Source organism: Rhagoletis zephyria, unplaced genomic scaffold (genome assembly GCF_001687245.7).
Source record: "Rhagoletis zephyria isolate East Lansing unplaced genomic scaffold, Rhagoletis_zephyria_1.1 Rzeph_scaffold_00134, whole genome shotgun sequence".
Classification (NCBI taxonomy): domain Eukaryota; kingdom Metazoa; phylum Arthropoda; class Insecta; order Diptera; family Tephritidae; genus Rhagoletis; species Rhagoletis zephyria.
The window spans coordinates 226,699-240,864 of NW_016157218.1; the positions used below are offsets into that span (position 1 = coordinate 226,699).

At 33.9% G+C, this 14,166-nt stretch overlaps 1 protein-coding gene across 4 annotated transcripts in view; it reads right to left on the reverse strand.

Annotated features, from left to right (window-relative positions):
• The window catches only part of side-II (sidestep II transmembrane protein), a 252,789-nt gene that overhangs the window by 8,763 nt on the left and 229,860 nt on the right, over window positions 1-14,166 (reverse strand). For 2 of the 4 annotated variants that reach the window (XM_017637696.1, XM_017637688.1), the window contains exons 17-19: window positions 10,559-10,746; window positions 10,236-10,347; window positions 5,286-5,440 (exon numbers count right to left, since the gene is read on the reverse strand). In XM_017637696.1, the coding sequence (XP_017493185.1) occupies window positions 5,286-5,440; window positions 10,236-10,347; window positions 10,559-10,746 (455 nt within the window). The remainder of the gene's footprint in view (window positions 1-5,285; window positions 5,441-10,235; window positions 10,348-10,558; window positions 10,747-14,166) is intronic. The other 2 variants (XM_017637711.1, XM_017637704.1) reach the window with 2 other exon arrangements.

Here is a 14,166-nt window from a genome sequence, read left to right on the forward strand (position 1 = left end):
CACATAAAAAATCGTTTTAGGCTTTTGATCCATTGTTGCGGGATTTGCGTGGAAACGTTCAACCATTCGGGATATTGCTCGCAGGAGATTTTACGAAAACATTGTCTGTAGTTTCTCGATTAACACGAGAGATAAATGCTTGCCTGAAATAGTCAACATTGCGACAAGACGAACATACATACACTGCAGCTGAAGTATTCGCGCGACAATAACTGGACATTGGGAACGCAAAGCTGCCAGTCAATGAGAGATTAAGACGAATTTTTTGGCCTGATAATTTTTATAAATTAGTAACATCGAAAGGAGAACTGATCGAAAGAATGTTTCTTTATTAAGAAAATTAATTTTAGGAATCACGATTGGCTCAGTGAACGGGCTATTCTTGCTGCGAAGAATAAGGAGGCCTATCAACTAAATAATAGTGGTATTGACAACAGTCGTTGCTTGAGCTGATCAGCTCTTTTACTAGACTGCCAGACCACTTGCTCACTGTGGTGAATACCACTAATGTTATTCAATCCAGCATTCAACGTGAGGAAATAGCATATACGTCGATAAACACCGTTGTGGAAAAAGACCATCCAACGAAATTTTTGAACTCGATTAATCTTCCAGGGAGACCTCACATACTGAAATTAAAAATAGGTTTGACAGTTATCATGTTGCGGAATATTAATCAGCGAAAACTCTGCAACGGAATGCGACTCGCAGTTAAGAAATTGATGAAGAAAGTAGTGTAAGAAAATATTTTAACGTAGCCTTTCAAAGGTGAAGAATTCCCATGATTCCATTTAATGATGATGATTCAATTTAAAAGATTTGAATTCCCAATTCGATTGACATTCGGAATCACAATCAATAATGCTCCAGGTCGAACTTTGGAAAAGTATGGTTTAGATTTAGATGCGGATTGCTTCTCAGATGTTGCGTGTTCCTGTGTCGGCAAACCAGATATCCTTGATATCTATGCAGAGAATGGAAAAATAACAAATATTGTGTGCACACGAGTACTTATTACATAACCAAACACATATGAAACGTATGCTTTGTTTCGTTAATAATTTATCGTCCATATAACAAAAATATGCCACAGCAAAGCGTGGCAGGGTACAGCTAGTTAAATAATAAAAAATAAAATAAAATATGTAAAATGAAAAGAACGCAAAAATAAATTAAAGTATTTACAAAAATGAGATGACATTACAAAAGTATATATGTTACCGGCCAAACCCGATCTTAGGGCAAACTAGTTTTGCCTAGGCTAAACTAGATTAGTGGCCACAGTATTTTTGCGTAGAACAGCTTTCCGCGTTGCTGCCTTTGGCCGCGCTTTAAAATAACCCTCATCAGTCCAACTACAGCTACGCAGTCCACAATATTGCTGCGTCCAACTTGTTTCCACGTGGGACGGATGAATCGGATCTAGGTAGTAATAGTTTACCCTAGGAAAAACAGGTTTGTCCTAAGATCGGGTTTGAGCGGTAACATATATATTTTTTCTTTAAAAAAATAAAATCTTAAAATTTAACTAGAAAAAGAAAAAGATTAAATCAAAAAAGAATATTAACAAAAGGAATTATTTTTATTTTTAAAAGAAAATCTAAAAATTAAAATCAAATTATTTTAAAAAAGAAAAGCAGATTAAACTAAAAAAGAAGCGATAAATAAATAATTTTCTAAAAACCAAACCCTTGAGTACTAACCATATCTTACGCACGTTAATCTTAAAATTAAAGGAAAATTAATTTAAAAAAGAAAAACAGATAAAATTAAAAGAGAAGCGATAAATAAATAATTTTCTAAAAACCAAACCCTTGAGTACTAACCGTATTTTACGCACGTTAGTACTAATGATCGACGATTCGACGTAGTCTTGTTAAAACCCTGTTGTTTGAAAAAAAAAGTAAACTAAATGTCATACCTATTATGAAACTTATAAATTTGATATATTAACTTAATGATAAAATTACTTTCAGGTCCATAAAACTTAAAAATATTGTTTATTTAATTAGAATAAAAAACTTTGCATACACTGCGAAAAATTATCTGTGTCAATATTTTTTTCGGCACTATACGTATGTGAAAAATTAAAAAAAGTTTTTTTTTCATTCTATACCCATCCTACTATGCAAACCAAAATAGTATAAACTGGTTTAAAATTTACAAAGCATGTATTTTTAGATTTTATAAAAAAACCGAATCGTAATGTTTACCTGTAAGGTAGGGTTATGTTCACAATTAATAAAACTAAAATCTGGAGTATGTCCGTGGCCGCCGATTGTCGTATGTAGTACTCCCAGGCAGGCCCACACCACGGAAAGACCCTATGGGGCCATATATGCTAAATCCGGCACTGGTCTTCATAGGATAATCTGAACATTTAAGGACCGGCTTAATATACACACATAAATCGTAGTGAACTCGATTTTGTAATAAAAATACAAAACTTTAGTAATTTATATGTAGATGTTACACATTTCGTGCAAGAAAAGCAAAAAAATACCTAATTACTTAATATGCAACTCTAGTTATGATTAATCCGGAACCATTTTCTAAACCGTTAGACGAAATCACCAAAGTGCCAAATAAATCCTGAAAATCTTTGAGGGGACCGCAAATCGCATAACGGACGGATATTTTGCACTATGATACATTTTTTGCGCTACAGGAGATAGTGTCCATCGAGAGAAAGAAGTATAGTAAAACTTGACTTGCGTAACTCAGCGTGTTGTCGAGTCGCTGCCATGCGGAAATGAAGAATCAAACAAAACGTAAACGTTAGTAGTCACCCGTAATGGTCAAATTTCGAGAGGATTTAGCTGCAAGTGATCAAACTTTTTGTTTGCTAGATATGCATTGGCGAAAATATATTTAATTAGCAAAGAGACATTTTAGCATTCCTTGGCTATCTTTCTTCCGATTGTTTAATGTTAACTGTTATGTTGTTTTTTACACAAGTGTAGCTCGTTATGTAAAAATTTCAAACTTAGTACAAAACTGGCAAAATTCGATAAAGTTTCATTAACAATTTGCGCTTTTTATTACATTTCTTAGAAACATTTTAAGTAAGCAGATATATCTGTGGTCATAAGCAATAAGTCGGCTAAGTCGAAAAACCTGAATTCGAAACAAAATGCTTTTAAGATTTGGATTGTAATGTTAATCTTATGGGGAAACCGAAATATTTTCATCTATAACTCTTAAAATAGCTTAACTAACGAGATAGGAGTTTCACATACACATAGAATAGTAGTTTGCAGAAAACGATAGCATATATAACTCAATGCTTTCTTAAGTCGACTTAGGGGTTATTGCTTATGACCACAGATACAATCATCTAAATTTTAGTATAACAAAATGCTGATTTTAAGTAGCTAGGCCTTGCTGCTGATTTTTGGCATTTTTTTTTGTGGGAGGTGTTGCTCAATTTCTCAATACAAAAAAATTTTCGAACATAGATTGTATGGAAGCTGTGCAATTTACCAAAATTTTACTATTTAATTCGGTAAAGTGCAAAGTGTGAAACATGTTAAGAATTGCGATTAATTTGGTTGCGGCGCCAGTGCTACTGCTCCATATATTTTTTTGGCAATAAATTGGAAAAAATATGGATTTGACTTACATAAACATTCCTCTATAATACTACATTATTAGGTACTTACATATTTGGAATACAGTAGTAGGAAATATGATTTTTTACACCAAGAGACCATAGACGGTGCTCTAAATGAATGTCAATACCAAAACTGGTTCCAGAAATTCCACCCAGATAAGGAAGGCAAGACGCGGGTAAATGACAAATAATTATTAAATGGAACATCAAGTCAAACTAACAATACACCATACGGCAGTTTGCAAAAACGTGTAAATTTCATCAAAGAAGCGCTCACTTCAAACTCATCAAGGAGACAACTCGACAATTGGGTGTTATCAAAGCAGGTACTTTGACGGCGCTTATAGTTAATTTTCTATGGAAGCAATAACTGACTACAAATCTTTAAACAAACGGTGTTTTAAGTTTTCATTAATTTTATGAAACCCCCTTTCGCTTTTTAGATTAAACCTATTACTTCACTATGTACAATGTACTACGCGCATACATTATTATACGAATGCATGTATGTATGTACTTTTGGACTTTCTCTAATTTTATTATTCATCAATAAATAGTATAACGAGTTTTTTTAGATTAAAATAAATTCTACGAGCGATTTTTTTGTCTATTTTATTTTGTTTTTTAAGTTATTTCGAGTTCTTTGTCGTTTGTGCGGCACTAGTCTAACTTTGTGGAATTTTCTTGTTAATCCATTGAATTCCATCTACTTTTGTTGGAAGTATACTTGTACACGTGTACAAATGTACAAAGTATCCATCCCCACAGGAAAAACAAAGATTGTGTACGCCTGGACCATATCAAGGAAGTGATAGTTGTTTTGATTAGTTCGTTCGTTTCATACTGCAGAAATTTAAAAAAAAATTAGTTTGATCTTTGCCTTAGCCTTGTGTTTGCTTTTGTTTTGTATATTTAGCTTTAGCTTTATCTTTACTTTTGTCTTCAACTTTGTTCTCCTCCTCTGCGGCGTTAAACCGTCAACAGCAACCATTCCCTTTCTGCCGTTCAGAGCTCGTAGCTCAGACCTTTTCTGGGGATGAACTAAATGACAAACGAGTAAAGATGGAACCCCCTAAGGCCTTGCCAGGAACTCTTGCTTGATTATCAGCTGTTAGTACTGCAACAACGGCTTTCATGAGCTTTACAGTACGGCACTGTATTACTAAACACTGGTACTCGGCAAATATTTCTTGGCACAACTTCTATGCTGATACTTTTAAGAAATATACTGATATACCTGGAGATACCGCAGTTTGAGGAAATAGAAGAGATCTCAAAAATTGGACCATTAGCTCTCGTAAAAGGCCCTGACATACAAGAGGATATCTACGAAAGGCTGTTTGGGAAGCGAAGTTCACCTTGGGCCACTAGAGACCAAATAGCTTAAACGCCGATAACCAGCCACACTAACCTGGCCTATGATCAGGAATACTGAAGAACATTACAAAAGAATGCCATAAACTAAATAACGCAAGATATATCTTATAATTGATATCCTGTAAGTTGGGGAAAATCTTTTCAGATATTAAACTTGCCTTTTTTATTTAATTACATACCTAATATTTCCCTACATGGTCAAGTATAGAAAATTGCAACTGTGTGTATGATGAGCTTTTTTATATATACATATACACGTTTTTTTTTTATTTGATTTTTTTAATTTCTTACTCACTTTGGAATTTGGTGACCACTTTGTGGCTGCTATTGGCGTGAAGTGAAGCTCTGAGCTGCCAGCGTTGCCACTTCCGCCACCACTGCCGTTGCCATTTCCTCCGTTGCTGGCACTACCACCACCGCCACAAACGCTGTTACTATTGCCAGCGGTGACTGTTTGATGTTTATTGACATTTGTTCATTTATTTGTTGGTTGTTATTGGAGCAAGATGGTCAGTTTGGCGGCCGGTCAATTTTGTTTCGGCGGTAGCCAGTTGGTTGGGTAGTTTGAAGAGTAGCGTGCCAGTTGGTTTGCGGGTTGTTTGTCATTCCAAATATTTGGTTGAGTGTCAAATATTGCAATATATTTGTCGTTGTTTTTTGTTTGGCAATGCAATTTATTAAACGTTGACGAAATGAAATAAAGTGAGAATAAAAGGGAAAATAAAAGCAAAATATTCGTTGATGAAAAATGTGATTTCAAGGAAAATATTGCGAAGAATTTTTAGTCAAAATTTATTAACAGAAATTCCACTATTTTATGAAAAACAATGTAGAAATTAAATTGAGGTTCCTAACAAAGAGTATACATATAATATGTACCGTCCCGTACACCTTCGAATCTAAAGTAATTTTTCAAGACAATTTCGATTTTTTTTTTCTTTAGCCGAACGTAGGAGTCGCGTTTTAACATACTTCGTCATATCTTCGGCATTTACAGTCGGATTTTAAAGTATCGATTTTCTTGCCAGGAGGAGGCATTATTTTTTATTGAAGATTTCATAGACAGCAAGTACCCCATTATAGTACATACCCGCCAGATCTCAGTTCTTATAATCCTACCGTACCACCATAATGTAAATCCCGGCCGGAAATTCTCTAGACAAAGCACTGATAGTTAGATTTTCTCCGTTGTACGTTGGTAGCGCCCGGACAGCTTCTGTCATGCGAAAGCCTTAAAATTGTAACCCTGGCGAGCGCTGGATAGTTGTCCTGAAACAAGTTTTCCTTCTTTGAGTCTGGACTGGCTGCAGAATAACTGTTTCCTTTTGAGGTAGTTATATTTGGTGTTGGCAAGATTTCTTTAACAGAGATACTTTTTAGCAGTACCTAGACTGACTTTATTTTACATAATCCTACTTGGAGTTGCCAGTCCTGTTGGTGGCAAGTTTTTTCTTAGAATAAGTTTCTTCATATTGCCATGACACGCTCTGGCAAGTGACAGCCATATAGTAATAAACTGTCACAGCACGAAGTATTTTCTTCGAAGCTAAACTTTCAGTACCAGTGGTTAAACTGGCTGTAGCATACAAGAAGTCATCAGAGACTTATTTCTGCAGCTGGAGAGATTTTCTTGAAAAAAGTGGCTAAAGAAGATAATTACTTCTAGGTTTGGGACGATTTTGGAATCATAGGTTCTATTTCACATACCTCTAAAGTCTGTATTGACAATAGTTTCTTTAATATGGCCAAGACAAACTTTGGCAAGCAGCACTTGATGTTTCTTTTATCATTTTTCTCTTGTCACGGACTCCATGGAGGCGAGAAAAACTAATTTTCGTACCAGAAACACGATAGAACATTTTTAATGCGAAAATAATCCCAATTCAGGACTTCACTGAAACTCATATTTAGATTTACAAGAAAGGGCATGTCCAGAGCACTGCCTTCGTGGCTAGCTAAAATTTCAGGATAGACTTTGAAATGTAGGAAATTGCATATGGGTGTTTCCAGCGGAAGGTCCACCACGACAAAAAAAATAAAAGTTTTATATCTAACGTATTTACGAGCCGATTTGTCTGCTTTTTAAAATATATACTGGCTATGTAAGAAGAATAATGTTTGCATAAATTGGTCTTCCTAGGTGGTGCCAAGGTCGAGATATTTCGAAAAACCGTATTTATGGTCCGATTTGGTTCGAATTTGGCGCATGTGGTTGAAACATAATAAATCATAGATTTCTAATAAATTGACCCTGAATTGGCGCTGAAGTCAAAATATAAAGTATATTCTACATAAAATACATGTTTTATTTGCGTTGAAAATTCATTTAAAAGCAATATTAACAAAAATATAACGATCCACACTTCCACACTTGGTGTTGTAAAAGAGAATTGAAACAATTTGCATTAATTCAAAAAACTCTAAAAACAACTAGAATTGCTCCAAATCATATCAAAATAAGTTTCATCAAAATAGCCATCCACAATTCGCAGAGTTTTGCGATTTTGTAAGAAAAGAAAAAATCAACTTCCATTTTTTGTCACGTAACGAACCTCTCTTTAAATTCTTATATTTCAGGACCAAGCAGTTCGATTGATTTAATTTTTCGGTTAAATATAGAGCTAATTACGTGCTATACAATGGCCCAAAAAAGTTAAAGAAAACAAATGGTATTCCTTTTTTGTATCACATTGAAATCGTACGACTGTCACGTGCGCCACCATGGGAATGCCCATATAAGGAATTTCTTCATTAGACGGAAGCTCTTTAGAATCACTGGACAGTGGCTGCTGGGAGCGAGCGTTATCTTTGTGTCTAGCGCCTCAATAGTTTTTCTTGTCGGCACTAGACAGAAGACAGCAAATCTGACCAGCGCACAGGGGTTCAAAACTGGCATTTACTGTTCATAATTCACTAGAGCCTTCTTTTTTCACCCAATTTGATTAATTCGTTTTTAAATGAAGGCTTATAAAACTTGCAAGAGACCAATTGAGCCCGATTTTTGAATTTTTGTTTGTTTATATTCAATTTTATAGTGCAAAATGTAATAAAGTAGCAATTTTGAAGAGAGTCGATTCTCCCTTCCAGTTAGTAAATGGTACACATTAAAAATTTATTGAAAAAAATTTTAAGGTTCCCCCAAAACGAAAAAAAAAAATCCAAACAAATAACATTTGAAACTTTATGAAAAAAAATTCCAACCAAATCTAAATTGTTTTTTAGTTCTTAGATAAACCACGAAATTTAAGTATAATAAAGTGGAAGTTTCGAGTGGCTAAGAGTTCGCGCTGATTTTTTATAATACATACATATAATAACAATATAAACTACCCAACATGAGAATGTCAATCAACGCAAACTCTTAACTACCTACAACTTTCACTTTGTTATACTAAATTTAATGATCAATAAAACTGCAGACCCAAAATTTTTCTAAAAACTCAACAATTTCTTTTTTTTAATTATGGTGAATTTTGTTTTATAAAATTTCAAATTATTCTTGTGTATTATTTTTCGTTTTGAGGGAACCCTGCAATTGTCTCCAACTAGTTTTTATTAAGAAACATTTTTTAACTGGAACAGGAAAATCACTTTTCTTGAAAATTGCTACTTTTTCCGCACTTTGCACTAAAAAATTTTATATAAACTTATAAAAATTAAAAAATCGGGATCAACGATCTCTTGCTAATTTTAAAAGTTTTCATAAAAAACCTTTATCAAATTGGTTGAAAAATTAAGGCTACAGACAGTGATCGGACTTAAAAAAAAATCGGTGTGGTAGAATATGGGGAAAAATGTGGTAAATTTCAAAAAAATGTGGTAGATCTCAGGTTTTGGATCAAACTTTGTACAAAAATTAAAAAAATCTGCAAGGTTTCCCTTAAATTGCAAACTTTTAAAATTAAATTAGGCTCTAAAAAAATTTAATTTTAGTACAATAAAGTGCAAGATTGAAGTTTCTAAAAATTACGTTGAGTTTTGGCAACTTTTTCCTTGACAGTGTAAAGCAGTTCCTTCCATATCAAGATATTTTTCGAACATATTTGCAACCTTGCGGAGTGCAGCCAGCTTTTCTTTTTACCACATCAGGATGTAGCGAACAAATGTGGCACGTTACAGAAACCGCTGCTTGGGATTTGCCGATTTTAACATTTCTCAAGTAAAAGTAAACAACGCCTCAGAAACTTTAGATGCACTAAAATTTGCTAATACTTTCACAAAAAGCGCCGTTTTTTAACATTTTCGCTCTTAATTCTTTTTATAAATCATATATTTTGCAATCTAACATAATAAAACCACGTTTCCTGCCGAAAATTTTATTATTGAGATAACTTACTATTTTACAGTTTATTTTATCCTCCCATTCCGCTTTGTTTACTTTTACTTGAGAATTTTCATCGCCGCCGCGAATGCAGAACCATATACATAGTGTTTAGTGTTGGACAATTTTTGCTCATCAACTTAAGAAAATTATGTCGAGCAAAAATAAAACTAGGTACTCAAAAACGCGAATATGTGGTAGATTTCAGACCTTGTGGAGTAGATGTGGTAGATGCTCAAAAAGGTGGCAGATATACCACAATGTGGTAGAAGTCCGATCACTGGCTACAGTGAATTGTGAACATTATATTCCAGTTTTGAACCGCTGTGCAGCCCCTTCCAAAATCGGGATTTATTTCCGTCCGGCATAAATTAAAGCACACGATTATTCCAGTAGAACGATCTAATTTTTTTTTAATTGCTGAATGTAAAAAAACGTCCCTTAGGCTCGAGCAAAAAAACACATTTTTCTCGCAATTGCCTTGAAAAAATATTTTAGCGTAAAAAGTTGCTACGTCCATTTATTATGAAAACTTACATTTCGTTTCAGGAAGCAAGGAAAATTAAAAATGCATTGTTCCTAAAAACACCGTATTACTAATTTTCCATGCAGTGAAACGAAAATTGTCTAAGTCCAAAGAAAGCATAGAAACAATACAAAAAAAAAAAACAAAAAATCACTAACGTCGAACTCTAAGCTAACGATATACATACATACGTATATTCCTAGATGTATTTATATTGGAATCACTACTAAATTTATAAATTACTTTTTAAGACACTTTTTATTTAAGTAAATGCATTCTGAAGTTTAAATTCCCAAATTAAATTCATGCCAGTCAACATTAAACGGCTACATATACCTACACATTTACATATTTCATTGAAATTTAAAATACACCTTCCCATTTTCATTTCTACTCACCATATTGTGATGGTATGACATCCGGATCTCGTTCATCTTCGACCAAATCTTCGGATGATTTAGTTTTAATGTCCGTATGCTGCCAGCGCGGTTTCTCCATGCCAGCGCACTTCTAGTTGGTAATTTTTGAGAAAAAAATCATGAAATAAAAAAGAGAAGCAAAAAACGAGGAAATGAAAGTGAATTGAATATCGTTACTGGCCGTCATCGGTAACTGGGCTATTGCGACAACTTTTGTCTCACAAAAAAAAAGAAACAAGAAGAAAAATCAAAAACTGCACCAACAACAAGCATAAAAAATAAAAAATCTCCTGCCGCTTTACCTTCAGCACATCGCCAGATTGCGCCACCACACCGGTCGCTATCGGTTTGCTGCCATGCTGCTGATTGCGTCGCAAATTATGCAAAAATGTAACGATGAATATGCGCACTATGATGGCCAAACTAATGATGACAACAGTCAGACCGCTGCCAACCAGCACCGGCGAAAGCGTAATGGATACTTCATCTTCTACGACCGAAGCGCGTTGGCGGCAATGCGTTGACAGTTGGAGATTTCGCATTTTTGTATTTTCACATTTCCATACCGGTCGGAGGTTTATGTTTGTCGTTATTATGATTGTTGTTGTGGTTGTCATCGTTGTTGTTGATGTTGTTGCATGGTTTTCATTTATTGTTGGATTTATATTTTTTAATATTCAGATTTATTTTCATAGTTATATATATTATGCATGCAGCAACGGCGCGGTATTGAATTGCGAGTAGTCGGTGGGTATAAATGGGCGATTTTTGAATTGTGGATATTTCGTATTATTGTTTTATTTGTTTTTTTTTTTTATATATATAGATTATTTTCAATAGTTCACGCATTTATTTGTATTTTAATTGCAAATATTGTTTTAACATTTTATATAAATATTTCGTAGTATTTATTTTTCATATTGTACGTGTTTTGTATTCATTTATTTTTATTTTCCGGTTTTGTTTTCGTTTTTTTTGTCAACATGCAATAAATCATAAGTGCACCCGTCGTGCCGTCATTAATATGACAAGCACGTACATTTCACAGGAATTCAAGTAAATCCATATGATGTTATTATGGAATAAATAATATGTTGTTGATTTCAATATCAGTCAGCAGCGCAGAGAAGTAGTAGAATATGCAAGGAAAAAGTGAAGAAGAAGGAGCAGTATGAATATTAAAATTGTTATTATTTGAAATGGTTCTTAAATGATTTCAGATAAATGTAAATGTAAAGTGAATACTACATATGTATATACTAGATATATAAACAAAGTAATCCTTAATTTCCAAAAAAAAAACTATTGCGCAACATATTGTACTATTAAACACAAATGACATCAGGCCACTCTCCTGATACTTAACTGGTCACAATCAATTACGATTTCATATGTACCGAAAAGGTGTTATGGGAGAGTCGAAATGACGACAAAGATAACAATACTTCGGAACACATTATTTGTGACAGTCCGGCCTTGGCTTGGCCCAGTAATTAAGAATAATAAGTAAGGAATTCGCCTACCAATGGTAAATTGGGCATACTGGGTTAGGAACTCTGTTCAGAGATACAAAACTAACTAACATAACTTTTAAAGAGGTCAGGAAAATAAATAAACAGATTAATAGCCAAGATAACGAGACATTGGCCTGTTGGTGAACATGCGACCAAAATGCGCTTTCCCGACAATTCGCAGTGCCGTAGATGTAATCTCGAAGAAATAAAGGAAACGGTCTTACATTAAATTTGCGTGGTCCCAGCATTGGCACGCATCTTATGAAGACTTTCGAATACTCTATTACTAACATAAATTGATTCATCGGCAAGTCCTAGTGGTTTAACGAATTTGACGAATCATTCATAAGAGCAGATAATATAAAAGATCCCAGAGAAAGGATATCAAACTGGTCTTAACAGCACAAATTGGGTACTGGGCACGTGCTCTGGCGACACTTCTACCAACCAACCACCATAATTCTAAAATCATCAGTTACACGAGGTCGACGAATAACCAAATTTCTTGGCTCCCATATAAAAGGAGCCTAGGTGTCTCACTTGAGTGCTGCAAAATGCATCAGCGAGGACAAGACAAACTATATTCTGTCAATAGGTAACTGTCAGCGTACCACGTTACTGTTGGCAGTTAAATAATGATGTCGGCCTGTTAAGCCAACGAAAAATCACTCTTTCCAACAAATGCTACTTTTGACTGTTTAAGATACTGAGAAGTAGGTAAAGTCCTAACTAATTACACAAAAACGACACTCTATAAGGAACTAATTAGGCTCACTCTATTAATTATTTTAGCTCAGCTATTGCAGTATTTGAAAGAAAAATTCCGGAATACATTCAATGGTTTAGCGCTGTCGAGAGGCGAAAACTTGTTACAAAGAGTTTAAATGAGTTAACGTACATAGTATGGTATTGGTTATAATGATGGCAGAGACATCTTCTAAAACCATGACCTAAGTATGTATATTTCTCTATTAAACTCTTAAATTAATATACTCCATTTAATTGCAGGTTGTGTGTGATTCTAAGCTACGCTGAGCGCCAAAATTAATCCAAACGAAGTCAAGTTTATAGTAGTAAATGGCTAAACAAATGCGAAACTTTAACAACTCAGAACTTATTTTCAATAAATTTGCAACTGTGGTGAACACTTAATTTCAAAATACACGATTCGTCCAAAAAAAGGCCCGCTCACTTTTTACTAAAATTATAATTAAATATCTATGTTCATACAGAAGAGTAGCTTATGTCGAAAGGCTGGCTTTAGTATAATGCGGCATTCGCAGCATACGATTGCGAATGACTCACTAGCGCCGAGCCGTTGAAGAACTCTTGGCAAATAAATGTACAAGAAATAGTTCCGATACTAGCAAGTCAATATTCTTATTAAGTCTCATCAAAAAATTCCTTGTCGTTTAAAGGATAAAGGGAATGCAGCATTATACTAAAGCCATAAGCGTGTGGAACAAACCTCATATCAACACAAATTTGCTAAAATTTACGAAAAAATTGAGGTTGACTTTAAATGCACTTAAACAAATTTTTTTGAATTGATTCCTTTCAATTTTTTTTCTTTTTGGCTAGACACGTTCAGCAAAGGCATATTTCATTGTATTTAAATCCAGTTACGTTTTATCACTTTTTTTCTTATCTTTGTTTTAAAATTAGACCCGAATTTTTGAAGTCTCGTAATTTTTGTTTGCACCATTTACTGCTATAAATTCGACGTTCTGGTTCTTTGCCAATCTTTTGCAATCTACTATAGGCCTTTAAAAACTCAAATTATTTGCAAAGTTAAACCAAATATTACAAAATTGGTATCAATCGAAATAGTTTTGAAAAGCTTTGTTTTTTAAATTACAAAAAGGAGGCGTAAATTAAAGGGCTGCGCTGCCGATATGCAACAAAGTTTTACTTTTTCAAAAACAGTTTGCCCCTTTAAAAAAGTTAATTCAAATTATTTACAAAACTAAACCAATTATTAAAAAGTGGTTGGTACAATCGCAATGGTTTTGAAAAGATTCGTTTCATAACTTAACTGTAGGAGGGTTGCCACCTTTAAAAAATCAAATTAAATTTGGGCGTCAGACGAAAGGAGTTTGATCAGGTTATAGTTTGTAATATTTTAAGAGGGTTGTCACCTGCTTGAATGGTCGAATTTGTTTAACCTATACACAATTTATTAAAATATGCCAAGTGAAACAGTGTTAAAAAATCGTTGGTTTGAACACTAAGAATATTTCTGAAAAATTACGATAAAATTATTTAATAAATCAGATGGATTATTAAAATATCGATATCAATCGAAATGGTTATGAAAAGGATTAATTTCTGAGGTATATTTAGAGAAATTGCCACATGTTTAGAAAAATTAAATTCAACTCAATTCATGAGTTAAT